Source organism: Macaca nemestrina, chromosome 5 (genome assembly GCF_043159975.1).
Source record: "Macaca nemestrina isolate mMacNem1 chromosome 5, mMacNem.hap1, whole genome shotgun sequence".
Lineage (NCBI taxonomy): Eukaryota > Metazoa > Chordata > Mammalia > Primates > Cercopithecidae > Macaca > Macaca nemestrina.
In genome coordinates this window covers 110,371,357-110,398,604 of record NC_092129.1, presented here as the reverse complement: position 1 = coordinate 110,398,604, position 27,248 = coordinate 110,371,357, and the positions used below count along the sequence as shown (strand labels likewise).

Here is a 27,248-nt window from a genome sequence, read left to right as displayed (position 1 = left end):
ACTCCTGACCTCAAGTGATTCACCTGCCTTGGCCTCCCAAAGTGTTGGGAGGTGCGAACCACGGTGCCCGGCCTTAACCTAACTATATTTCTAAAAGGGTAACTTTTGAAGATAATGGTGACGTGGCAGGCAATGGCTCATATTTTGTGATATGAATCTGCCTATTCTGCCTGTAGTATTTAATACATAGGTGTTACTGGAGTTATTGGAGATGCAGATAAAAGAGAATATAGTTGTGTATGTTTTTGTTACTCTCGCCTGCAATAAGTTTGCTCCCCAGGGAGCCTCCTGGTGAATGTTTTTAACATTTTGATACAGAAAAAATGAAAAATTAGTGTAGTAGCCTTGAAAGGCCACGGATTGCCTTCTGTGGATTACATAGTGCTTCTGTGGATTACTTCTACACATTACCTCAGCATTTACATTAAAAATACATATCAATTGTCAATTAAGTACTAAAAGTAAGATAATTTTCAGTTAATGATGGGGAATCATCTCTCTTAGAATAACAGTAGGAATTTCCAAGATTTAAAATTTCCTTAACCCCAATAATTATTATTTTTTTCTTTTAGTATTCGTGCGAAGTATATGTAGTTAGAAAGTTAGAATGTGTTTAAGACTTTTAGTACAATAGCACTGGGAATTGAGACTGTCTTTTAAAAATTTCCCTTATAGTGAGTGTCTTTTTAGGTACTCTTCATACCCAAACATGTTTAGTTAGAATGAATATTGACCACATGGATTTTCTGAGAACAGATATTAACATATCTGAAAGAATTTTGTCACCTTTGGTGGGATGAATAAATCAGACTTCATTAATGAAGGATAATTTGTGTTTAAATATTTAGGATTCCAAAAACAATTAAATGAAGACATTAAAAAAAGAGGTTTATTCTAGTGAAAACCTTGCACTAGATACAAAGTAATACTTAATTTAAGCCTGGGCAACATGGCAAAACCTCTCCTCTACTAAAAATACAAAAAGATTAGCTGGATGTGGTGGCCCATGCTTGTAGTTCCCAACCATTTGGGAGGCTGAGGCATGAGAATTGCTTGAAACTGGGAGGCAGAGGTTGCACTGAGCTGAGATCATGCCACTGCACTCCAGCCTGGGCAACAGAGCAAGACTCTGTCTCATTAAAAAAAAAAAAAAAAATTAATAGAAGGGGGAAGTGAGTGTCCATGGCTTCTTCCAGGCAGAAGTACATCATTATCACATAGAATAAGACATGTTCAGATTGTTGGGAACAAGCCCCCCAAAAATCTGGCCATAAACTGGCCCCAAAACTGGCCATAAACAAAATCTCTGCAGCACTGTGACGTGTTCATGATGGCCATAATGCCCATGCTGGAAGGTTGTGGATTTACTGGAATGAGGGCAAGGAACACCTGGCCTGCCCAGGGCGGAAAACCGCTTAAAGGCATTCTTAAGCCACAAACAATAGCATGAGCGATCTGTGCCATAAGGACATGTTCCTGCTGCAGATAACCTAGCCAGACCCACCCCTTTATTTCGGCCCATCCCTTCGTTTCCCATAAGGGATACTTTTAGTTAATCCTTATCTGTAGAAACAATGCTAATGACTGACTTGCTGTTAATAAATACGTGGGTAAATCTCTGTTCTGGGCTCTCAGCTCTGAAGCCTGTGAGACCCCTGATTTCCCACTTCACACCTCTGTATTTCTGTGTGTGTGTCTTTAATTCCTCTAGCACCGCTGGGTTAGGGTCTCCACAGATAAAAAACTGAACTGGGCCACAGTCACTTGGGCAGTGACTGTCTTTGATGACAGTGCTCAATGTGGCTGTCTCTTGGATCATATTGTTCCAGTCTGGACTGGGAGTTTGCCTCTGTATAGTAGAGTTCTAGGTTAGAATTAACTTTCCTTTAGAATTTTAAAAACATTGTTTTATTTACTTACTGCTTTGAGTGCTGTTGAAGCCATTGTGATTAATGATCCTTAGAAGGACCCGTTCTTTTTTCTTCTTACTAATCTCTCTGGAAATATGTAGCACATTTTATTTATTTCTGGTGTTCTGAAATTTGACAGTGGTGCCTCTGTGTGTCTGTTTTCTAGTACATTGTTGAGGCTCCCTGGAAATTTTGACTAGACGCTAGTAAATCATGTCTTTTGGTTCTGGTGTATTTTCTTTGGATATTTCAAAGCCTTCTTCCTCTCTTTTTGGGGAGTGGGCGTGTGGAGGGATTTTTTTTTCCTGGTACTTTGGTGCTGGATTATTTTTACTAGTCTCATGTTCACATTTTATTTTCCTTTTTCTCTTATCCCCCAATTTTCTATTGTTACAGGAAAGGGGTCCTGATCCAGACCCCAGGACAGAGGGGTCTTGAATCTCACGCAAGAAAGAATTTCAGACGAGTCCATAAAGTGAAGGGAAGTTTATTTAGAAAGTAAGGGAATAAAGAATAGCTGGTCCACAGACGGAGTAGCCCCGAAGGCTGCTGGTTGCCCATTTTTATGTTTACTTCTTGATTATACTACCAGAGGTCTCTCTTGTTGCCATCTTGGTTTTGATGGGTTTTAGCCAGCTGCTTTACTATTGCCTGTTTCATCAGCAGGGTCTTTATGACTTGTGTCTTGTGCTGACCTCCTCTCTCATCCTGTGACTTAGGATGCCTTAAATGTCTAAAACCCATTACGTTTTAGCCTTATTTTACCCACCTCCTATTCAAGATGGAGTTGCTCTGGTTCACATGCCTCTGATTCTGTCTCTTTCATTTTATTTTAACTCTCTGAAAGATTCCCTTGTCTTTATCTTCTATAGCTTCTAGTGAATATTTCATTTCTATTATTATGTTGTTAAAGAAAAATTATTCTGACCCTTGTTAAAACAGCAAGGAATACTTTATTCAAGACTCTTGCGGTAGGGGTGGTATTAGTCTGATAGAAGTGTAGACTGCTCAGGCTGCCGTAACAAAATACCACAAACATTTGTATTCTAACAACAGAAATTTTTTTTCACAGTTTTCTAACCTGGATATCTGAGGTCAGTGTGTCATCGCGGTTGAGTTTTGATAAGAGCACTTTTCCTGGCTTCTAGGTGGCTGCCTTTTCTCTGCGTGTTCACTTGGCCTTTCCATGGTGCATGTACTTGGAGAGAGATCTATTTCTCTCTCTTCCTCTTATTATATGGCCACCAATCCTATCTGATTAGAACCTTACCCTTCCGACCTCATTTAATCTTAATTACCTCCTAAAAGCCCTGTCTCCAAATGCAGAGACATTGAGGGTTAAGGCTTAAACATATGAATTTGGAGGGAACAAAATTCAGTCCATAGCAGTACTTTCAGTTCTTATCAAGGGGTATTGCAGTAGCGGGGGAGAGATGGGCCTCAAGTCCTGAATATGGCAAAGACAGCTGGGGATTGTGAACCCAGAATATCTGAGACAGGTCTCAACCAATTTAGAAAGTTTATTTTGCCAACGTTAAGGATGCACCTGTGACACAGCCACGGGAGGTTCTGAGGACATGTACCCAAGGTGGTCAGGGCACAGCTTGGCTTTATGTATTTTAGGTAGACATGAGACATCAATTAATTTGTGTAAGATGTACATTGATTTCGTCCAGAAAGGCGGATAAACTTGAGGCAGGGGGAGGGGACTTCCAAATCTTAGGTAGAAAAGAGACAAACTGTTGCATTATTTTGAGTCTCTGATTAACCTTTCACAGAGTACACAATTTATATGTGAGAGGAGGGTAGAGGAAATAATCTTATGCCTTAGTCTGGCTTAGTGAAACAATATGGTAGAAAAAGCAATGAGATGTGCGTTTGTCTCACATGAGCCTCAGCGGGATGACTTTGAGTTCTGGCTGTCCTTCATCCACAAGGAGTTTCCTTGTGGGCAAATTGTGAGGGAGGTATGTAGCTTTAAAAAAAAATCTTTGTAGCTCTCTTGTTTAGGAATAAAATGGGAGGTAGGCCTGCCTGACATAGTCCCCAGCTTGACTTTTTCCTTGGCTTAGTGTTGGGGTTCCGAGAATTTTTTCTTTTCACAGGATTTACAGCCAAGGAATAGAGCGAGTGGATCAGTGGATGGAAAATTATTCATGAAGACATCAAGGGCATGGAAAGTCTTGCCAAACTGACTTAACAGGATTTTTACTGAGGTCAGGTCAGGGACTTTAGAGTGTTAATGGAAAAAGCAAACTGTAAAATATTTAAAGAGGTTTATTCGGAGCCAGTATGAGTGACTATGGCCCGATGAACAGTCTCAAGAAGTTCTGAGAAAGTGTATGTGAGGTGGTTGGGTTACAATTTGGTTTTATACATTTTAGGAAGGCAGGAATTACAGGCGAAGACATAATACGTGGAAGGTATATGTTGGTTCTGCCTGAAAACTGGGAAATCTTGAAGTTGGGGGACGGCGGAATGGGGAGCTTATGGGTCCTAGGTGGATTCAGAGATTTTCTCATTGGCAGTTGAAAGAGTTAAGCTTTGTCTAAAGACTCGAAGTCAGTAGAAAGAAATGCTCGAGTTAAGATAAGGGGGACGTCAGTCGGGCACGCTGGCTGAGGCTTGTGAATCCTAGCACTTTGGGAGGCCGAACCAGGTGGATCACTTAAGGTCAGGAGTTTGAGACCAGCCTGGCTAACATGGTGAAACCTTGTCTCTACTAAAAAAAAAAAAAAAGAAAAGAAGAAAAGCAAAAATTAGCTGGACGTGGTGGCAGGTGACTGTAATCCCAGCTACTCCAGAGGCCGAGGCAGGAGAATTGGTTGAACCCTGGAGGCGGAGGTTGCAGTGAGCCCAGATTACCCCATTGCCCTGCAGCCTGGGCAACAGAGTGAGACTGACTCAGGAAAAAAAAAAAAAAAAAAAAAAAAAAAAAAGATCCGTAGATGTTGAGGTTCTTGTTATGTAGGGAAGCTAAAGGTAGCAGGCTACAGAGAGAATGATGGTAAATGTCTCTTTTCAGACCTTAAAAGATGTCAGACTTAGTTAATCTCGCCCAGATCCATCCTGGAAATGCCTGGCTGCGTTAATTACTATGAAATTCTCTGCAGATGCAAATTTCCCCCACAGAAGACGGCTTTGTAGGGCCATTTCAAAATACGTCAAATATATTTTGGGGTAAAATATTTTTATTCCCTTCAGGGTCTGCTGTCTGGCATGTGGATACTGTACCAGAGTCAGGTTGAAATGTGTCTTATTGCTGCAAAGCATCTGTTTTGTGAGTCTTATGATCTCGATTTTAATGTTAATATTGGTCAGTTGTGCCTAAATTCCAAAAGGGAGGGGGGTATAATGAGGCATGTCTGACCTCCCTTCCTGTCTTGGCTGGGAATTCAGTTTTTCAAGTTCCTCTGGGTTTCCCCCGTCCTAGAGGGATCCCCATTCAGTTGGTTAGGGGCTTAGGATTTTATTTTTGGTTTATGACGTGAAAGGTGGGGGATTGGAATTGGATCAAGTGTCAAGGGTTGGGGAGTGTTTCTGAATTGATTTAGCAGGATTCTTGCTAAAACTGGGCTGTGCAGGCCTGGCAAGGATAGAACGGAGTTAAGGCCAAGGTTGAGGCCTTGTTGAGGAGAGGTTTCAGAGGAGCCTAATTAAAGTTGGTTGGTCAAGGAGAGAGTCTCGGCCAGGGGCAATGGCTTTGCCTGTAATCCCAGTTACTCAGAAGGCTGAGGTGGGAGGATTGCCTGAGTCCAGGAGTTCGAGGCTGCAGTGAGCCGTGATTGTACCATTGCACTCCAGCCTGGGCGAAAAAGTGAGATCCTATCGCCTAAGCAGTTTTTTTGTTTTTGTTTTTTTTGGCGTACCCATGATTTTTTTTAGTGTTTCTCATTCCAGAGTCTTCTCCAGAGAATAGGCTCTAGACTTTTCTTGGTGGGGGTGGTGGGGATTGGGCGGGGTGGTGGGGATTGGGCAGGGTGGGGGGGTCAGTTTGTCCATTAATATGGCGTTTGTGTGGCTGGTGTTAGGAAATCTCTTTCTCAAACAACTTTCACCTAGTTTTCCTTATTTTAGATTTCACCCTTGTTCTGGAACCTTGTACTGAATTTCTTGTATCTTTTGAGGATTCTGTAGTATAATTTGGGTTGGTTTTCATATTTTCAAATTCATGCCTTGGAATTCAGCTCTTTTGTGGTTGCTGTTGGTTGCCTCTCAACCATTTGCTTTCCAAATTAGAAAATGCTTCTTTTTTCTGCTTTTTGCTTCTCTCCATCCTCATGGGCTGATGTATTTGTAAAGAATCCCTGTACTGTAGAAAGAGGGCTTTGATGAAGGAGCATCGTTAGCTGTGTGCCTTTAAATTTGTTACCTTAACTGGGAAGTCGTAGTTAACAGTTGAAAATAGGAAAGTAGTTTGAAGTTTAATTTGCCATTCTTTTTTGGACTTTGGGAGTTTTGCTTTGCTGTGATTTTTCTTTTCTTTTTTTTCACTGTCACAAATTTTACACACAGTGACATCAGGTGATTTTTCCTAAATGATCCCTCTTGTCTATTCTGTAATTTCTCTTTGTGTTTAAAATGACCACAACTATTGTCTTGAAACTCACTGGTGGCTTCAAACAAGGGATATAGTGGGGAAGGAAAGGGGAAAGGGGGAGGGGTGTGACTAGTATCTATTGGGTGCCAGTAGAACAGTGATCTCAGTTTTGTCACTTAATCCTCGCAGCAATTCTGAAAGGTAAGTGATATCCCACCGTATGGATAAGGACAAAGATAAAAATCGAAGAGGTTAAATAACTTGCTTAAGAGCTTGTCAGAAAGTGGTGGAGCTGAGTTTCAAGCCTAGGTTTTTTTTTTTGTTTTTTTTTTTTTCCAGAGACAGGGTCTTACTCTGTCTCCCAGGCTGGAGTGCAGTGGCACAATGATAGCTTACTGCAACTTTGAACTGGATTCAAGTCATGTTCCTGCCTCAGCCTCCTGAGTAGCCAGGACTACAGGGCTATGCCATCATTCCTGGCTGATATTTAAAATTTTTGATTTTTGTATAGGTGAAGTCTTGGTGTGTTGTTCAGGCTGGTCTTGAACTCCTAGGATCAAGTGATCCTCCCACTTCGGCTTCTCCAAAGTGCTTTTTTTAAAAATTAAATTTTTTGTGTGTGTTGATACATAGTAGGTGTATATATTATGGGGTACACGAGATATTTTGATACAGGTGTACAGTGTGCCATAGTCACATTGTGGTAAATGAAGTACCCGGCAACTCAAGGATTTATTCTTTCTTTGTGCCACAAACAATCCAATTGTACTATTTTAGTTATTTTTAAATGACAGTAAGTTACTATTGACTAGTCACCCTTTTGTGCTATCAAATACTAGATCTTATTCATTCTAACTATATTTTTGTACCCATTAACCATCCCTACTCCCCACCCCACTACCTTCCCAGCCTCAATTATCATTCTACTCCCTGTCTTCATGAGTTCAATTGTTTCCTTTTTTTTTTTTTTTTTTTTTTTTTTAGCTCCCGCAGATAGTGAGAACATGTGAAGTTTTCCTTTCTCCGCCTGGCTTGTTTCATTTAACGTAATGACCTCCAGTTCCACCCATGTTGTTGTAAATGACAGGATCTTTCTTTTTCATGACTGAATAATACTCCATTGTATATATGTACCATGTTTTCTTTATCCATTCTTCTGCTCATGGGCACTTGGGTTGCTTCCAGATCTTGGCTGTTGAGAATAGTGCTGCAGTAAAAATGTAAGTGCAGATATCTCTTCAATATACTGATTCCTTTCTCTTGAGTATATTCCTAAGAGTAGGATTGCTGGATCATATGGTCTTTATATTTTTAGTTTTTTGAGGAACCTCCAAACTGTTCTCCATAGTAGTTGTATTAAATGGTTTTACAATTACAGTTTTAGAATATTCTGTGTACTTAACTATTACCAGTGAGTTTTGTACCTTCAGATGATTTCTTGTTGCTCATTAATGTCCTTTTCTTTTGGATTGATGCCACCTGGGAGGCAGGGCCTGGCGTCAGGAACCTTAGAAATCTACCTGCTGCTGTATTCTCTGAAGCTGAGCTGGCACCCAAGCCACAGACAAAGTTCTTCCCACTCTTTCTCCTCTTTCCTCAAGCAAAGAGTCTCTCTCCATGGCCACCACCATTCCAGGCCCATGGCAAGTACAGCCTGGCTACTGCCAAAATGTTCACTCAAGGCCCAAGAGTTCTTCAGTCAGTTCGTGGTGCATGCTACCAGTCCTCAGTCTCCCCCTTTAGAACAGTGGCCTCCCCTCTGGCCCAGGGCACATCTGGAAATGCCACCCAAGAGTCAAGGACGGGGATCAGGGACCCCAGGAGCCTGCTTGGTGCTCATTAACCCACTCTGGCTGAGCTGGTACCCAGGCTGCCAGAGAAAGTCCCCCTTACTGTTCCTTTTCCTTTCCTCAGTCAGAGGCAATCTCACCCCATGGACACCACAGCTGGGAATGTGCTGGGTCACATCTGAAGCCAGCGTAGCTCTCAGTCTCACCTGTGACCCATGGTGAGTATTGCCTGGCTACCACTGCTGACTGTTTAGGCCCCAGGGGCTCTTTAGTCAGCAGGTGATGAATTCTGCTGGGACTGGGTTCTTCCCTTCAAATCAGTGAGTTATCTTCTGCCTAGGGTGTGTTTAGAAATGCCTGGGAACTAGGGCCTGGAATGGGGGCCTCAGGACCTGCCCTGTTCTCTATTCTGCTATGACTGAGTTGGTTGGTATCCAGGTTGCAAGACAAAGTCCGCTTTACCCTTCCCTCTTCTCCTCTGAAGTGGAGGGGAGGAGTCTTTAACAGAGCACTGAGCTGCACTCCTGGCCACCCAGCTAGTGTTCTCACTAGGTCACATGCTCCCCAAACCCAGTGGCTCTGAGCCTATCATAGCACCAGGACTTGCCCAGAAAAATGCAGTCCTTGTGGTCTAGAATGCTTTTCAAGTTTATTTAGGATCCCAGAGCAATTTAGCCTGCAGTGGGGCTTACTGAGATGAACTATTTGCCTCTGGCTAGGGCTTCTCTCAATGCTCTGTGAACTCTCCCTCCCACAAGCCTGTAGATTCTCTCACCACACCACCATTGCTGCTACCAAGGGGTAGGGAGAGAGAGGGTGGTGCTGAGAGTTGAAGACTGTTTTTGCTACCCTCTCCAGTGCCTTTTTCTTTGATGTGATGTTAAAACCGGGGACTGGTTTTAACAGGTACGTTGCTCACCTGATTTTTTGTTCTTATGCAGATGCCTTTTTTTGGGTGAATAGTTGTTAAATTTGGTGTTCCTGAAGGGGAAATGATTGCTGGAGCCTTCTATTAAGCCATCTTGCTCTGTCTCCTTCCCCTAAAGTGTTTTGACTACAAGTGTGAGCCACTGTGCCTGGCTGAGCCTAGGATTTGAAGATATTTCAGGTTGAGCCCAGTGGCTCAGGCCTGTCATTCCAGCACTTTGTATGGTTGAGGCAGGTTGATTGCTTGAGCCCAGGAGTTCAAGACCTCCCTGGGCAACACAATGAGACCTCGTATATAAAAAAAATAAAAATTACAAAAATTAGCTGCATGCACCTGTGGTCCCAGCTACTTGGGAAGCTGAACTAGGAGAATGTCTTGAACGTGGGAGGTCAAGGTTGCAGTGAGCCATGATTGCATCACTGTACCACTGCACTATAGCCTGGGTGACAGAGAGACCCAGTCTCAAAAAAAAAAAAAAAAAAAGAAAATGATATTTCAACTCTTCTAAGTCTACACCTACTTTTACTCTTCCCAAACTGTGTGAACAATTCATTCATTTACCAGTGAATATTGAGTTGCTTACTGTGTGCTGGGCCTTAAGGACACAGAGAGGAGTAGTCCAAGTCCTGATGAAACAAATTAAATGATTAGATTTACCTTTTGGTAGGATTACTAGTGATATGTATGAAGTGGCATGAGTAGAGTTGATTACAGAAGTCCGGGTAAAAGGTGATGTTCATTTGAACTAGGATGGTAGAGGAGATGCAGAGAAGGAGGTGGATTTGTGATGCCTTTTGGAGGTAAAGCTGACAACATTAAGGAAGTGATATGAATTTGGAAGGAGCTCAAGGATTGGGGATGATTTCGGATTTGATTAGAATGAGTGTTGTTAGTGCCTTTACTGATATAGGGAAGAGCAAGCTGGAGTGGTAGACCGTGGCAATAATAACATAATAATTATATTACAGCTATTAGATACATTTGTGAAGAGGTGTCCAGTAGACAAGTAAACATCTGGGAACTCAATGGAGGTTTCGTCTAGAGCACTGACTTTGAGCACTGACTCATATATAAATGGTTATTTAAAGCCATGGGACTAGATATGATTAGGGAAAGAGTATAGATGTATGTGTGGTGATGTAAGTCTGAAGTAGTGGTATTGATTCACTTCTATGGAGACTCTTCATCTAAGTTGTCAGCTTGGAATTATATATAAACCTGATAGCATTTGCTGAATAGGGAAAGCAACTCACTTTGTAGCCACTGCATAGATAACATTAACCAACAAGCAAGTTGCAAACATGCCAATAGTTAGTTGCTTTTTGACTGAACTGTATACCGAACGTCCTTGACTTGCGTGAAACTGCACCCGAGAGCATCCACCTGAGGATCCCAGATTTGAAAATGCCACACAAAAGGAGGATTATGGCACATGAATTAGCTTTTCTTTTTAAATACAGATAAGTAGTGAAGAAATAAGTTCCTGTGAAGATGCTGAAACTACATCTGGGATCTTTCACTAGATGATTCATTGTTACACATTAGTCTCATAGCATCCAGGCTCATTAAAACAACATATTTTGCATGTCATGGATTGTTTTGGCTACTCTTTATAGACAGAATTATGAATGTTAAATCTCAGAATGCTAAGTATGAAAGAAACCATACAGGGATAATGGAAAAATTAGGTTAGAATTCACAATAGGCAAAAACTGGAAACAGTCCAAATGTTCATCAACAGAGCAACAGGTGAACAATTGTGATATAATCATTCATTGGACTAGTACACATAACAAAGTTAAATATGTTGAAAGCAAAAACATTTTGTTGAATGAAAGAAGCCAGACACCAAAGAATACATACTGTGTGATGTCACTTACATGAAGTTCAAAAATAGGCAGAAACTAACAGAACAGTAGGGATGCCCATGGGGGATGGTTATTGACCAAAAGGAGTCATGAGAAAACTGTTTTGTTTTAGAAACAGGGTCTCATTCTGTCTCCCAGAATGGATTGCAGTGATACAGTAATAGCTCACTAAGCTCACTATAGCCTCAAGCAGGCCTCCTGCCTCGGCCTCCCAAAGTGTTGGCATTCCAGGCGTGAGCCGCCACTCATGACCTTGATTGGAGTGTTTCATAAATGGCTATATCCATTTGTCCATTTTCATCAGCTTGTATACTTAGATTTGCACATTTCACTGTATGTCAGTTTTACCTCAGTGGAAAATAAGAAAACGACAAAAATGGCCTGCTGAGTAGTTCTATGAGGATGAGCTTCGGGAGCACATCACTTCATTCTCAGAGAGTGAGGGAAAGTTTCCCAGAGATAATACTCTCTCTTTTTATCCTTTTACTTCTGCAGTTGATTTATTTTTTTCAACTCTTAGCTATCTCCCCATAATAATATCTATTCCTATGACCGTTTAATTTATTGTGCAAATGCAGAATACTTTAGGTAGCAAAAGGGAGTGCTGTTATAAATTACACTCAACTGGTAAAAACTATGGTTGTTTGCTTCTGTTCTAGCCAGAAGGTTATACTCTACTGCAGTCATACCTGAAGGAAGGCAGTAGTAGAGCAGGTGTACCTGAGGGTGGAACAACCTCTGCTTGGCCTCATCTAAAAGTAGATAAAGGCGGCCGGGCGCGGTGGCTCATGCCTGTAATCCCAGCACTTTGGGAGGCCGAGGCAGGCGGATCACGAGGTCAGGAGATTGAGACCATCCTGGCTAACACGATGAAACCCCATCTCTGCTAAAAGTACAAAAAATTAGCCAGGTGTGGTGGTGGGTACCTATAATCCCAGCTACTCGGAAGGCTGAGGCAGGAGAATGGCATGAGCCCGGGAGGCGGGGCTTGCAGTGAGCCAGGATTGTGCCACTGCACTCCAGCCTGGGTGACAGACCGAGACTCCATCTCAAAAAAAAAAAAAAAAAAAAAAAAAAAGCCGGGGGATGGCAGAGTTCAGCAAGATGCAAGGGAGGAGGTGGGGATTTTATGTGGCAGGGGTAGATGTGTTTGTTAGTTGGGATTTACATGTGAACTTTTGAAAAAGATACGTTATTTGTTTTATATATATTTCGAAAATGATTCATGTTGCTGTATTTGTTCCTTTGAAACAGGTGACAGTGGAGAGTGGAAACAGGAGATAGTGGATCCTCCTTCAAAAATGGAGGATGGAAAGCCCGTTTGGGCGCCACACCCTACAGATGGATTTCAGATGGGCAACATTGTGGATATTGGCCCCGACAGCTTAACAATTGAACCCTTGAATCAGAAAGGCAAGGTGAGTTTCTCAGAAAGATGTTGAAGTGTGATTTCTTTCAAAAATAGGTGTTTTTTCACAAGAGATAGGTCTGTCTTCTTAATGAAGTAGGTATTTGGGAAAGCGTATTTCTGGTAAGTGAGTCTGTTTTCTCCTGACTTCTTTGATTAAATCAGAGGCCTGTGCCCTAGGGGAAAAATGGTGTCCTATGATAAAATCAGATGGAAATTTAGTGAGCCTTTCATTCTTTGTTTTTTTCACATCCCTTTGATCATCCAGTTCTTAGTGAGCCTTTCATTCTTAAGAACTATCTATATGATAAAATATAAATAATAATGACATTTTTATTTCTTGTACCACATTACTAAAGTTATTAGTGTGTCTGTGATCGACATGTCACAAAGTGAAAATATGAAAAGTGAATGTGAGGTTATCAGATTTTGCTTTTTTGCCTTCGCTTCTATTATAAAGTCTTTTTTAAACATTTTTTGTTCACTTAAAGTTATTGCTGTCATTTTTGTGATAGATGCTTTAGTTCTGTACACATGGTATTTATTTCTTTGTATGCGTAGACATAAACTAGACAGCATTACAAAATGAAAGTCTGAGGGAAAGGTGACTAGGAGTTGTGAATCGTTTACAGAGAAGGCATCATTGTAAGTACCTCTTTTAGTCTTCGTGGAGACTGATACAGTCGTTTTTGTGGAAATTCACTCCATTCTCAGAGACTGAGGGGAAGTTTTCCAGAGGGAATAATCTCTTTTTATTCTTTTGGTTCCACCATTGATTTATTTTTCAACTCTTAGCTATCTTTGCACAGTAATACATATTCCTATGATAGATGTCCACAATTTTTAGTTTAACAAGTATGCCTGGTAAACCGTTCTTCTGACTAAATTAAATTTGTAGATGTCATTTCTGTTTACTTTAGACTGAAAATGTTCATGAATAATTTATATTGTACGATACATGGTTAACTAATGCCATATGACTACCATCCTTCTGGGAACCTTAGAAAAACAAGGTGGATCTCTCATGAGGTCTTTTCACAGAGAAAACTATTCTGTTACTGTAAACAACCCAGGAACTGAAATGCATAATGTATAATGTGCCATGTTAGAGGAGGCCAATTAAAGATACCCTCAGGACAGGAAAGACAAAGTATTTCAGGTTTTTTCCTCTTATTAACAAGTAACTATTTGTACTTACAATACATGTTTAAAAAAAAAGCTCGATTACTTTGCATATTTGAAGGTTTTTGATTTTTGTTTAACATGTTTTATAAGCACAGTAAATCAAAAGGCCAAAATGAAATTGAGAGTGTATTTCCTAGGTGCATATATATAGTTGTTATGTATATTTCATTGTATCCACAGGTGACAGAACAATTCAGTTCAATTATAGAAGAAACTTGATTTAAGGGGATACACTTTTTCATATTTTAAATATTTTAATATGCTTATACTATGCCTTATTAATATTATTCAGGTACATATGTAGAACCAATAAAAACTGTTTACATTAGGAAGTGATATAAATTTCATGGATCTGTAGATAATTCTGTGAACTAAAGTGTATGTTTTTTCCATAAAAATTTTTTTGAAGATTAACAAGTTCTCAGAGATTACCTTTAATCTTAATTTTCCTCCCTACTTTCTGATCAGGGTCTTAATAAACATACTGCCATAATAACCAGACAGTTAAAAAGATCCTTAAGAGAAGCAGTCTTTTGCTTAGCTCATTCATTGCCTAGAGATCATCAGCTTCAAAATATAATTAAGGAATTAAGTACATAAAGGGGTGGATTGGTCATGCACACCTTTGTGCAGTGTGTGCGCAGTGGAAGTACAGTGGAAATGTAGGTGAGGGAGTGAGGAACATGTCTTGATGATAGCAATGGCTTTTCAGGATTTTTGTTTGCAACCCATAGTAAAATAGATTTCACATTGCATTAGGTGTGTGTGTGTGTGAATTTATAAGAAATAAATTTTACATTTCAACAACTGTGTATGTAGTGTTTGTGTGTGTTTACTTGTAAGTGAAACAGTTGGTCAAAAGAAACATTCTTAGCACATGCTATGCATTCTGATAATTTGTAATAACTTTTATTCTTTTAAAAATGCTGTTTTAGGCTAGGTGCAGTGGCTCATGCCTGTAATCCTAGAACTTTGGGAGTCCAAGGAGGGAGGATTGCTTGAGCTCAGGAATTTGAGACTAGACTGGGCAACATAGTGAGACCTCATCTCTACAAAAAATTTAAAAAATTAGCTGAGTATGGTGGTACATGCCCGTCTTAGCTACTCTGGTCGCTGAAGTGATAGTAGCACTTAAGCCAGCAGGTCAAGGCTGCAGTGAGCTGTGATTGTGTCCACTGCACTCTAGCCTGGGTGACAGAGTGAGAGATCCTGTCTCAAAAAAAAGAAAGCTATTTTAATCCACTAAATTGGTTTCATATTCTGTATTTGCAGCAGTCGTAAGAAGCTGCTCTGAAGCCTTGTAGGTGGAAGCCCTCAATTTATGGCATAGAAGGGTCTGCATTTTCTTTTCCCTGTCTGCTTTGCTGGTCTTATGTTTTGTCAACCAAGTCTCCGCTTCATACTCTTACTCTTGTGTTCCTCTTTCTCCTTCTCTTCTGCAAGTATTAAGTCCTTACTATGCCCCAGGTGATGTTATGTGCTTTGTGTCATTGCTCACATTGCCTCCGCCTGGAGTGCCACTCTCCATACCCACTCTTTTTTTTTTTTGAGACAGAGTTTTGCTGTTGTTGCCCAGGCTGGCAACAACAGTGCAGTGGCATGATCTTGGCTCACTGTAACCTCTGCCTCCCAGTTTCAGGCAGTTCTCCTGCCTCAGCCTCCCAAGTAGTTGGGCTTACAGGTGCTCACCATGTCTGGCTAATTTCTTGTATTTTTAGTAAAAATGTGGTTTCATCATGTTGGCCAGCCTGGTCTGAAACTCCTGACCTCAGGTGATCCACCCGCCGGGGGCTCCCAAAGTGCAGGGATTACAGGTGTGAGCCACCGCACCTGGCCAATCTCCATATCCTTTTGCTTAGAAAATACTTATTTTACTTTAAGATTGAGGTCACCTTGTTGATGAAGTTTTTCTATGAATACCCATCTCCCCCTTCCCCCCATTCAGTAGAATTGACTCTTTGACTACTTTTTCCTTTGAGGAGTGGTATAAATTCTTAGCTCTTCTTTAATCTTTATTGGAGAGAATTGTTTACCTTGTCTCCCCCTCCCTACTAGACTATGTAATCTCAAGTGCAGGGCCTATTTTATTCTGTTTTTAGAGCTTGATGCTCTGTATTTGATTTGTGGTAGGTGTTTAATGCTGAGTGATCAAGATATGTTTTTAGCAGAAAAAAGCCTCCTTCCTCTAAGAGAAAACAATTAATGAAACACTTTTTCTTTAAGGAGAGAGGAAGATGGGGCTGGTGATAATTTAAGAAATAAAGCAGGAGGGAGACAAAACACCTTTCAGGACTCCTTACTGGCCTTTTAGCCTGCTCTTAACTTTCTCATTCCAGCAGCTCTTTGTCATTGGCCTCCCCTCAGCCCCACTCCCCTCATCATCTAACTTCTTGGAACCTTTTTAATTTGACATGGCTCCTACCAGGCTAGCACTAAACCCTGAAGTCTGGGGAGCCCGTAACCCTCTTGCCATGGCTGTGAAAGTTGGGCACATACATATATGACATTAGCAGTTATTTCTGAATGCATTTTCCTATAGAATCATTATTATATATTGTTTTATATTATCATTAATATACTTAATGTACATTATGGGTTAATTTTGCTTATGTGGCCTGTCCTACAAACTTTTCCACATTTATAACATTAAGAACATGTGTACTGGGTTCCAAATAATTAACTTCCAGAGTTTTTATGGCATAACAGTTTTCTACATTGGGTGACTTAGAGTTGAGGTAGTCCCAGCAGCGTGGATTTTACTCTTTATAGTTGTAGCTTTACACACACACACACACACACATATACTACATACACCCCTATAAGTATTATTTTAAAATAATTGAACCATTTTTCCCTGCAGTTTTCTTTGATACAATTAGAAACTTCAACCACAAGAGTAATTGTAATTGTTTGAGAAGTACTGTGTCAGCTTCTAAATAACTGTGAGAATGGCATGGATTAAAATTTAATTCTCTTTGGATGTCATTTGAGATCATTTGTTCTCTCTGATGAGATGTTATCTTAATTCTACAGTGTCTACTAGAGCATTTAAGTGATAAAATAAATATAAGTATTCATGGATACTTGTAATTTTACAGACGAAATATTTTTGGGTACTTTTTGTATTTCTGACAGATTTTTGTACAGGAGTTTGTGTCAAATATATTTTACTGAAACAATAACTATTAATATAATCCTCTGGTTATATCTGATTGAATGTTACTTTTTAATTTTTAATTTTTTTTTTTTTGAGATGGAATTTCACTCTTGTCATCTAGGCTGGAGTGCAATGGCATGATCTCGGCTCACTGCAACCTCCAACTCCCGGGTTCAAGGGATTCTCCTGCCTCAGCCTCCCGAGTAGCCGGGATTACAGGTGTGCCGCATCACACCCGGCTAATTTTGGTGTTTTTAGTAGAGATGGAGTTTTACCATGTTGGTCAGGCTAGTCTCAAACTCCTGACCTCAGGTGATCCACCTGCCTCAGCCTCCCAAAGTGTTGGGATTATAGGCATGAGCCTCTGTGCCTGGCCACTTTTTCCTTTTTTAAAACACTTAAATTGCTGTATCTACCACATCAAAATTTTGTTTTAAAAAATTGTTAAATAGCATATGTATGTAAATTTAATATTAATGTACCTCTTTTTTTTGTCCTTCTCTAGGTGTTAGAGCCTAGGATACATACTTACTGATTTTTATTGTTGATTTCACATCCACAGTAATAGTAGATGATATTTTTGAGTAAAGTTGTTGTTCTGTTTTGGGGTTAATAACTTGTTAAACAGTAGGATCTGTATTATATTTTAATATAGAGCATATTGTTGCCACTATTACAGTGTATGCAACCAATTAAGCCCTTCTATTGTTCTTACTATTTAAAAGCCTTGAGTTTAATGAGCATTTGTTTTGCTTGTTAGACATTTTTGGCTCTCATAAACCAAGTGTTTCCTGCAGAAGAGGACAGTAAAAAAGATGTGGAAGATAACTGTAAGTACCAAGTTAAAAATCAACTCTCTGCACGGAAAAGGGAACTGTTCTTTTAAAAAAATTAATTAGTGGTTATATTACTAATACACTATGCTGGTTCAGAAACAATCTAGTCTTTTGACACGAATGTTCATGTGAATGAAGGAACTCGAGTCCTCCATATTGTCTCATATTTGCATTTTGGTGAAAGAGTCTTGGGTATTCTTTTGGTGTTATTTGAGTTGTATAAATATGGGGAATGGTAATTATTGTGAGGCTTGAGCTAAAGGTCTCTTTTTAACAGTTTTGAAAGTTATTGAACCTTATCTAGAGTCAGGTGGTTTTTATAGTACTATGTGTGGTTCACTAATTTGGAAGTTCAGTTGGTAGGAGGCATTTAACATCACTATTTGAAGCAAACAAGCATTTAAAAAAAATTTATATAATTACTAATTGAAAAATTAATTTCAGAACGATTATATTAAAACACAGCATTAATTTGACTTATAACATCTTGGCATGTTTGATGAAAAAAGCCTTTCTCTGTGGAACAGGCCAATGTTTATTCTTACATTTTTAAGATTAAGCAGTAATCATTTCATATTGGGGGCAGCAGTGTTAAAAATTATGTGCACTTGTCATGGATTTCATTAAAGGTACTTGACACTAACAACTCTCCATTTAACAAAAAAAGGTAGTGTTAACAATTATGTACAGTTGTCATGGATTTCATTAAAGGTACCTCATACTACAAACTCTCCATTTGAGAAGAAAAGGTAAGAGAAAAGCATAGATTTGTTATTATTGATTTTCTCTGGAATTCACATTTGAGTAAACCTATGAAACCCCCATATGTAGAATGGTGGCAGCATAGAATAGTGGGAGTAATGGGAGAGCCGTGGACTGTAACTGTAGAGTTAGGCAAGCGTAATTCTGACTCTATGTTATTAGGAGGCTGTGTGCTCGTGGGCATTTCATCTTTCTTCTGAAATTCTCATCTGTAGAATTGAAGTAATGTGTATATTGTATGATTAGAGATGATATAAAGTGCTTTGCACAGCATCTAATGACTCTTAATAAATGGTAGCTGTTTTTATTAGGTGCAAGACGTTGAGGAAAAAAATGTAGAATTCCCTTCCTTTCCAAAATTGCTGGACAGTTTGTCTGATTAAATAATACATTTTTGGATAGCAATCAGAATAAAATAATAAGGAATGAGACTCTACCATATCTAAAATGGAATTTTTTTTCTTCTGTTAAAACTTGCTTGGGTATGCAGAACTGGGAATCAATCCTATTCATATATTAATGTGTATGTCTCTGAATGTAACAAGTGGTTTTGAATAGTTTTTAATCCATTTCTTAAATTAATATTTTAAAACATTCTCTCTCCATTTGCTTTGTCTTGCTATACTTGTCTAACTTTTAAATTTTCACCACCTCAGTATTTGCTGCCTCTTGCAGGTGGTTTCCTTGGTGATGCCAGATGGCAGCAATGTTAATGTGTGGGTGTTAACTATTCTCATAAGATAGTAGCCCATCCCTACTGAAGGCCCTTTTCTGAAACCACATTATTAACACAGCTTTGATTGTTGAATTTAGAATATAGGGTTTCCAACTGCAGTGGTTCTATCACTTAGTACTTTCATCTGAGGCATGCCACCATACCACTGTCCTCTGCTGAATGACACACTGTAACACAAAGCTACTACTATAGTGGTAACTTTGTGTTATACACTTGCACACACACACATGCACACACACACAGGGTCTCACGTGCATATTTCTAAAATTCTTTTCTTCTTTCTATTATGGTAATAATGTGAAGATTAAATGATTGATGCCTCTAGAGAGTGTTCTGAAGTACGTGTTGAAGGTTCTACTGAAACAGAGGCATGTTAAGTCTTTTTTTTTTTAATGGAGGAAGTGGGGACAATGATGAGGATATTTCACTCCTATCCCACCATGTGTTGTCTTTTAATAGTGCCCTAACAATGTAGCAACATTTGTTACCTACTTTTAGGTCTAAGTTTTTTGTTTTTTTGTTTTTTTTTGAGACAGTCTCGTTCTGTCACCCAGATTGGAGTGTAGTGGCATGATCTCAGTTCACTGCAACCTTCGCCTCCCAGGTTCCAGCAATTCTTCTGCCTCAGTCTCCTGAGTAGCTGTGACTACATGTGTGCGCCACCATGTCCAGCTAATTTTTGTATTTTTAGTGAGATGGGGTTCACTGTGTTGGCCAGGTTGGTCTCAAACTCCTGACCTCAGATGATCTGCCTGCCTCGGGCTCCCAAAGTGCTGGAATTATAGGTGTGAGCCACTGCACCGAGCTATAGCTCTGAGTTTTCTATGTGAAGGGTTTTATATGTAGAAATTAGTATGTTAATTTTGCTGTTTTACTTGACTGTTGGTTATTGTCACAAGGATAGGAAAATTGGGCATGTGAAGTCAGTAATTAAAAGGAAAATAATAGCATTTTTCTCTGCTGATTTTGAGCTACTATGACTTTCATGGCACATAATGTTCTTCGTGAATTATTGTCTATTAGATTTTGAGAATAATAAAGTATAGAGCATAAAATTGGAAAGAACCTGAGCGCAGTGGCTCACTCCTGTAATCCCAGCACTTTGGGAAACTGAGGCGGGTGGATCACCTGAGGTCAGGACTTTGAGACCAGCCTGACCAACATGGTGAAACCCTATCTCTACTAAAAGTACAAAAATTAGTTGAGCGTGGTGGTGGGCGCCAGTAATCCCAGGTACTCGGGGGGCCGAGGCAGGAGACTCCCTTGAACCCAGGAGGCAGAGATTGCAGTGAGCCAAGATCACGCCATTGCACTACAGCCTGGGTGACAAGAGTGAAACTCTGTCTCTAAATAATAAATTAATACAATTGGAAAGAATTCTAAAAGTTGCCTCAGTCTCTTTTTCAGTAGTGCAATGTCATCTACAACAACATATATTTAGAATTGATTGACTTCTGTATTGAAGTTGTTTGTGGGTTCCTTTTTTCTTTTAGTGAGCCAGAGCTGTAATGATTAAGCAGGATCTTAAATGCTGAGACAACTCTCTAGTCAGATATCTAAATTTAATAATGAAGTCATACCTAATCTTCATTAGAAACGTTTACATATATTTGTTATATATTTATTTATTAAAACAGTGTTTATAAAGAAACTAATTGTTTATTCAAATATTTTGTTATATGTCTTAGGTTAAATTGTTTCAACATTTTAATATTCTTTTGGGGATAGTTAAATCTGTTAATAATTAGGCATAAAAGGTAAACAGTTTACATAAAGAGTTGCATGTAAATAGCCAAGCCAAGTAATCCTAGGACTGACTACTAGGAAAGGAAAGGAAGAAGGAATTATTCGGTAGAGCAGGAAGCTATTTGAGAGGCCCTCGTGAACATCCCTAGGTCATACCTTTAGGGAGATGTAGGCAGTTGGGACTTAGCATTTCACATTCTGGGAAAACAAGGGTTGCAAATACTTTCCTCTCCCTCTCTCTTTTTCTGTGTCTTCTTGAAAATGGAATGGCCTGTGTGGCATGATTTCAGAGGAATACCCTCCTGTCCAAATTCTTACTGTAGTCAGCAGATACTTCATCAGTTGGAGATTTATTTGGTTTAATAAACACACATCCCTGAAAAGGTAGGTGGCGAGTGTGGAAGGAGTAAAGATAGGAGAGCAAGTAGTAATTCCCATGTCTGTGTAGGCTTATATGATTAGTGTTCACAGGGGAAGTGTACTGTAGGATTAGGAGTTTTTACTTAGAGGAAGCAGTGACAACATCATGCAACCAGGTATTTCAGAGGAAAGTGAGAGAGATGGAAAATGGTTCAACAGAATGCTTTGGATAAAGAAAGAGGAACATGAAGACCAGGCTCCAGGGGACAAGGATGGAAGAAGATTAGGGATATAGAAAGGTAGGTGACCTCATACCCAAACCAGATATGTTAATACCTCTGCTGCCTAACCCTCTCTATATCCTTCCTCAATTCAAAGGAAAGCTGCCATTCAGCTGTTAGGAGCCTCCACCCACTTCTTACTCTCTTTTATTCTGCCCTAAGTGGCACTGGAAAGCAATGAGGTGACTGAGGCAGGAGAATCGCTTGAACCTAGGAGGCGGAGGTTGCAGTGAGCTGAGATCGTGCCACTGTGCTCCAGCCTGGGCAACAGAGTGAGAGTTTGTCTCAAAAAAAAAAAAAAAAAAAAAAAAAGCAGTGAGGTGAAAGTGAATTGGCTGCATTAAATGAGTATAGATGCATGGGCAGTCTGTGGAGGTAGGTATATGGCAAGAGGCTCTTGTTTGACAGCATTGGTTAGGTGTTGAATAGTGTGTTCAACACCTAACATACATGCAGTGTAGGCACATGAGCAATTTCAGTGAGGGACCAAACAAATGAATCAGGCAGCATCTTGCCCCTAAGGATCTGATATAGTAGACAAAACCAGATACGTAAAATTATCATAACACTGGCAGTGTGTGGTAAGAGCCATAAAGAAATTACAAAGAAGATAGTAGTTCTAGTAGTGGTGGTGAGAATGGGGAAGTGTCATTTGTGAGGTAACCTTTGTACTGATCTTAAAGAATAGGTAGATTTTTGACACCTAGAAATGTAGAGGATATTCTACACGGAAGCTGATAGATGAATGATACCTGCATTTAATAAATAGTTCAGTCTGCCTGTAAGTTAGTATTAAGGTGAATTGTGGAAAATTATGTGAAAAGGTCATGAATGTAGGTTTATTAAGAGCCCTAATCAGACGTGAATATGGATGTTGATAGAGACCCAGTGATGATTTTATGGGGAGAGAGATTTGATGAGGGCTCTACTTTAGTTAATGTGCTGAGAAGTCTGGATTAAAGAGGAGAGAGACTGAGGCAATAGGTAAATAAGAGGCTACCATGATCACAAAAGAGGTAATGAGAACTAAACTGGTATTGGAATGGTAGAAATGGAAAGAAAGGAGATACATTGAGAGATTCAGATTATGCTTTGAGTACCTGCCATGAACTGGCACTATGCTATACTTTCTTACATGGCATAAAGATTTGGAAACTGGTTTAGAATAAGGAGGGAGAGAGAAGATGATTTTAGTGTTGACTAAGGTTTACAATTTCAGTGACAGAGAAAATGGTGGTGCTAATAACAGAAACAAGGTGGCTGAGAAGAGGAGTGGTTTTTGTCTACTCTAGCATGGGATAGAAATGGAGCTCAGGAGATTGAAGGACTTGGAGAATAGATTGGGAGTCAACCCTGACACTTTAGTAGAGCAGATGTCACAGAAACAAGATTTATCTGTTCAAACTCTGCTATTAATTAGCTTCATATTCTCGGTTAAGACATACATAATTTATCCAGGATTCTTCTTACGTCAGTTGTGAGGGACTCCCTGAGTGATTTGATGGTGTGTTCCCATTCTAAAGTTTTATCTTTTGTGTTTTATCTGTGAAATTCTGAGTATCAGATTGGATTAGTGTCATCACTTTGTTGTGTCAGAAGTATATTAAAATCAGAGCTATCTATTATAGTACTTTTTTCCCTCTTGAATTGTACTTTTTAATCAACCTTCATTAACGAGTACTCACTTGGTACTCACTAGGTTTACTCCTTTAGTTGAAAATTCATTACTTAAAAATATCACTGTAACACATGTAAACTGGATCGCTTTTAAATCAGCTTCTAGGGTTTACATCAGCCTGGGTTTTAAAAAAGATGGAGTTAAATGTAACCTAACAATTGATTTTTAGGATAAGTCAAAGTGATTCAGATTAAGATAGTATTATTTTATTTTGTTTTCTTCAACTCTCTAATGATATATAAATTTTATGTCTTAGGTTCACTAATGTATCTAAATGAAGCCACACTGCTCCATAATATCAAAGTTCGATATAGTAAAGACAGAATTTATGTAAGTATTTTCCTATGGTGTCAGTTTTTGTGGAGATAATTATTTCAAGTGGCACTCTTTGATTTTGTCACACTTGAAATTTTCTAACAGAAAATCATGCTTGATCTGAGCCTCTTGAATAGAGTATGAGTTTAGTGAGGACAAATATTTTTTTCTAATTTACAACTCGAACTCCGGGGGTTAAAATATGCCTGGTACATAGAAGGCACTTAATCAGTGTTCGTGGAAAGAAATTATGAATTCAGAGTGTTGCTTAGTATCTTTTGGACTTAAAAATGTCCAGTTTAAGTGTTTTTGAAAGCACTATAATGGTTTTTGGTTTTGATTTTTTGCTTTTGGTATGTCTGTAGATATGTTTGATTCACTTTCCACATTGTTTGGAAGACAATATAAGGCAGCCTGTAAGGAATGTATATTGAAATTAAAAATTTGAATGAGGAAAAAAATGTAAATTAGAATAGAAGGTAGTATCTGAGGAAATATTAAGAACACAGGAATGCTGACCATAGAACCTAAATATTTAGTTGCTGAATTTCATTAGACCCTAGATACTCTACCTTGAAAGTCCAGAATATTCAAAAATGAAAGAAAATGCTTTCAGTGTAAATAGGGCTTCATTCTGAATGAAACAATGATCTGAAATAATCATTCAGATGGATACTTCACCTAGTATGTTTTAATTATAATTATTCTTTGGGCATGCATGAGACTTTATTACAATATGACCTAACCATATAGTCCTTTGGTGGCTGGAGATGAATTACCCCATTGTAGTTCTCCTGTTATAAAGATGGGGCTCTTCATTATTTTTGAACGAAGAAAACACATGGCTTCTTTGACACTTACTAGATCAAATGACAGTCTTAATCTTTTATATCACTATCAATTTGCCTAATTGTACTTACTTAATTCTGACTAAATTACATTTAGTCTCTGCCATCTGTCCTAGTAGTAACAGCTGGGAAATAGGACTTATTTATTCTATTCCAAAAGAGTGTACTTGCCATCTTCTAGTTATATATAGTTTTAAGACTTTACTTCTCTCCCTGATTTTTTTCAAAATCAACTAAATAAAGAACATATTTAAGTTTACATGTGGCTATTCTTGATTAGAAATATATTTAGAGGCAAAATTTACTCAATCAACTGACTCATGTTGAACATCTAATATGTGCTAAATTCCAAAATAAAAAGCAAGCTTAAGTTGCTCATTAAACATTTAACCCATAAATATTCTAGATAGTGGTTAGCATATATTGTTTGGAAGAAATCTGGAACCAAATGGTCACCACAGAGCTAAATCAATCCTTGGCATTCAGTGATAGGGATGGGCCTAGAAGGTGCTACGAGCTGTATTAAACTCCTCAGTAGCAGGGTGAATACACTAGGTAAGGAATACAAGTGACCAAAACTTAGGTGTAGGAGTAGATTTCGTAAGTAGAGTCAACAGAAGAAGGCTGAATGAGATAGAGCTAGAGACTCAGATTTCTGTCTGTGGTGACTTGGTGGTGATGCCATGTCCCTGGGGAAGCACATGGAAGGAGAATACTTTCTTTGAGGCAGAGGTAGGTGGGAAGAGATGATTTTAAGTTTGGATATGCTGAACTTGAGGTGCCTATGGGTTGGTAAGATACAAATATTTATTAAGAATTGGAGAAATATGGGTCCTATAAAGATCAGGGAATACTCGGAATGTTTAGGACTGATTTGGGAGTCTTAGTTATATAGATAATTGAGATTTTTTTGTATTTTATTTCTTCTATGAGCTTTGTTTATCTTTAAATGAAAATAGTAATTGGAAAATTTTATGTTTATGCTTTTCATATTTAGACATATGTCGCCAACATTCTGATTGCAGTGAATCCATACTTTGACATACCTAAAATATATTCTTCAGAAACAATAAAGTCGTATCAAGGAAAATCTCTTGGGACAAGACCACCTCATGTCTTTGCAATTGGTAAGTGATTTTAATTGTATTTTAATTCTTGTCTTTCTTTATATTGTACAGATTTACTCAATTTTTCTTTTAGATTAATAAAAGATACCATAAATTGAACATGTATTTTGGAGGAACTGTATACTTCTTGGATATCTCAACATTGTTAGGAGCAAGTATTTTACACAGGGTGGGGAAGAATACTTTTGCAGTCAACTAATGGGGCAAGCATACTGTACATCATTATCTGTGTTAAATGCCTGTGTCCTGTAAGGGATGTCTGCCCAGTTGAAAGTAGGATGTAATAAAACTGACCTAATGGTACTTTTAGGCTCTTTAATACCATCAGCTGCATCTTAAAAGTGTCCTCCTCCTCAGTTTTGAGGTCCTGGCCTTCATTTCTTACCCAACTCATCCCTTGTGAGTGTGTTACTTGGACTAGATTTGAGCTATAAGAACAGACTTCTGGGCATCATCTTGCATCAGGGGTTTATAAAATTAAAGGATTAAAAGTAGTATATGCTCCATACTGCTGGAGAACCTGTGTGGGAAAATAGTAGTGTCTCTTTGCCTTTCTCAGCTTCTCTTTTATTTTGAAGTCCTCCAGATCTGAGGCTTAGGGGGTGGAGGTTTTTGATCAGAATGAGCAGTTACCCCTCTTCCCACCAAATACGGAAGTGTTAGCTAACCCTTTGCATTCAGACATAAAGCAGCTAAGTGACATGTGTTGGAACTAGTTTGTAGTGCAGCCTGTTTCTCTTTGGGCTTTCTCTTTATGCTTGTGTGTTGGCCTAACCAGACTTCACTTCCAGATTTGGTTGACCTGTGTGCTGTCTACTACTAAGTAGGGTAAATATGGCTGACATAATTACTCTACCAGGGCAGCAGCAGATTTACTTTTGGCTGAAAGAAGCTATGACAGGCATCGTGTGTTCAGCCTGCAAAATCCCTTAGAACCTGAATACGTGCAAACTTATCACTGGAGAAAAGTTACATGTTTAAAATGTAAATCGATGAGCTTTTATTTTTAGCTTTTTACTGCTAAAAAACAAGTGTTTGGAATGATTCTTTAAAAACATGTGGAGGATGGGTGTGATGGCTCATGCCTGTGATCCAGGCACTTGGGAGGGCGGATTGCTTGAGCCTGGGAGGTCAATGCCCACCTGGGCAAACATGCAAAACCTTGTCTCTATAAAAAAAAATGAAAAAATTAGCCAGGCATGTGCTTGCCTGTAGTCCCAGCTACTCTGGAGGCAGTGGTGGGAGGATCGATTGAGCTTAGGAGATCGAGGCTGCAGTGAGCTGAGATCGTGCCACCACGTTCAACCTGGGTGACAGAGAGAGACCATGTCTCAAAAAAAACCCAAAAAACCAAAAATGGGTGGGGGGTGGAACAGGGGAACAGGCTGCTGATAAATTGGACAAAGGGATGTGTGTACTCTTGCATATGGTTTGCATTGGGATGTGTGTACTTTTGCATATGGTTTGCATTCTCCCCTTAGAGTAAAAGCCATTTCTAAAGTCTTCTTGGCACATGTCTGAGGTGAGAAATAGTCTTATATAGCCAAATTGTGATGACCTAATTTTGAATTACAGTTGTCTTAATTTGAGACTGCTTTAACAGCATTAAATTGTTTCAACTTGTCTGTGTAGACTTGACATTTAATACAGTTTATAGCCTAAATTGTTGGAGTGTAATGAAGATAGTTAAAAATTATATGTATAAACAGTGGCAAATCTAGGAAACTTAAAGCTGTTAATTTTGCGTCATTGTAAAATGTTGACAAATTCTAC

At 39.1% G+C, this 27,248-nt stretch overlaps 1 protein-coding gene across 10 annotated transcripts in view; it reads left to right on the top strand.

Annotated features, from left to right (window-relative positions):
- Positions 1-27,248, top strand: part of LOC105479431 (myosin VI) — a 162,227-nt gene that overhangs the window by 56,869 nt on the left and 78,110 nt on the right. For 9 of the 10 annotated variants that reach the window (XM_071096822.1, XM_071096824.1, XM_011737381.2 and 6 more), the window contains exons 2-5: positions 12,291-12,454; positions 17,547-17,616; positions 23,442-23,515; positions 25,346-25,475. In XM_071096822.1, the coding sequence (XP_070952923.1) occupies positions 12,338-12,454; positions 17,547-17,616; positions 23,442-23,515; positions 25,346-25,475 (391 nt within the window). In that variant the 5' untranslated portion in view covers positions 12,291-12,337. Of the gene's footprint in view, positions 1-8,364; positions 8,459-12,290; positions 12,455-17,546; positions 17,617-23,441; positions 23,516-25,345; positions 25,476-27,248 lie in introns of all 10 variants that reach the window. The other variant, XM_071096819.1, reaches the window with a different exon arrangement.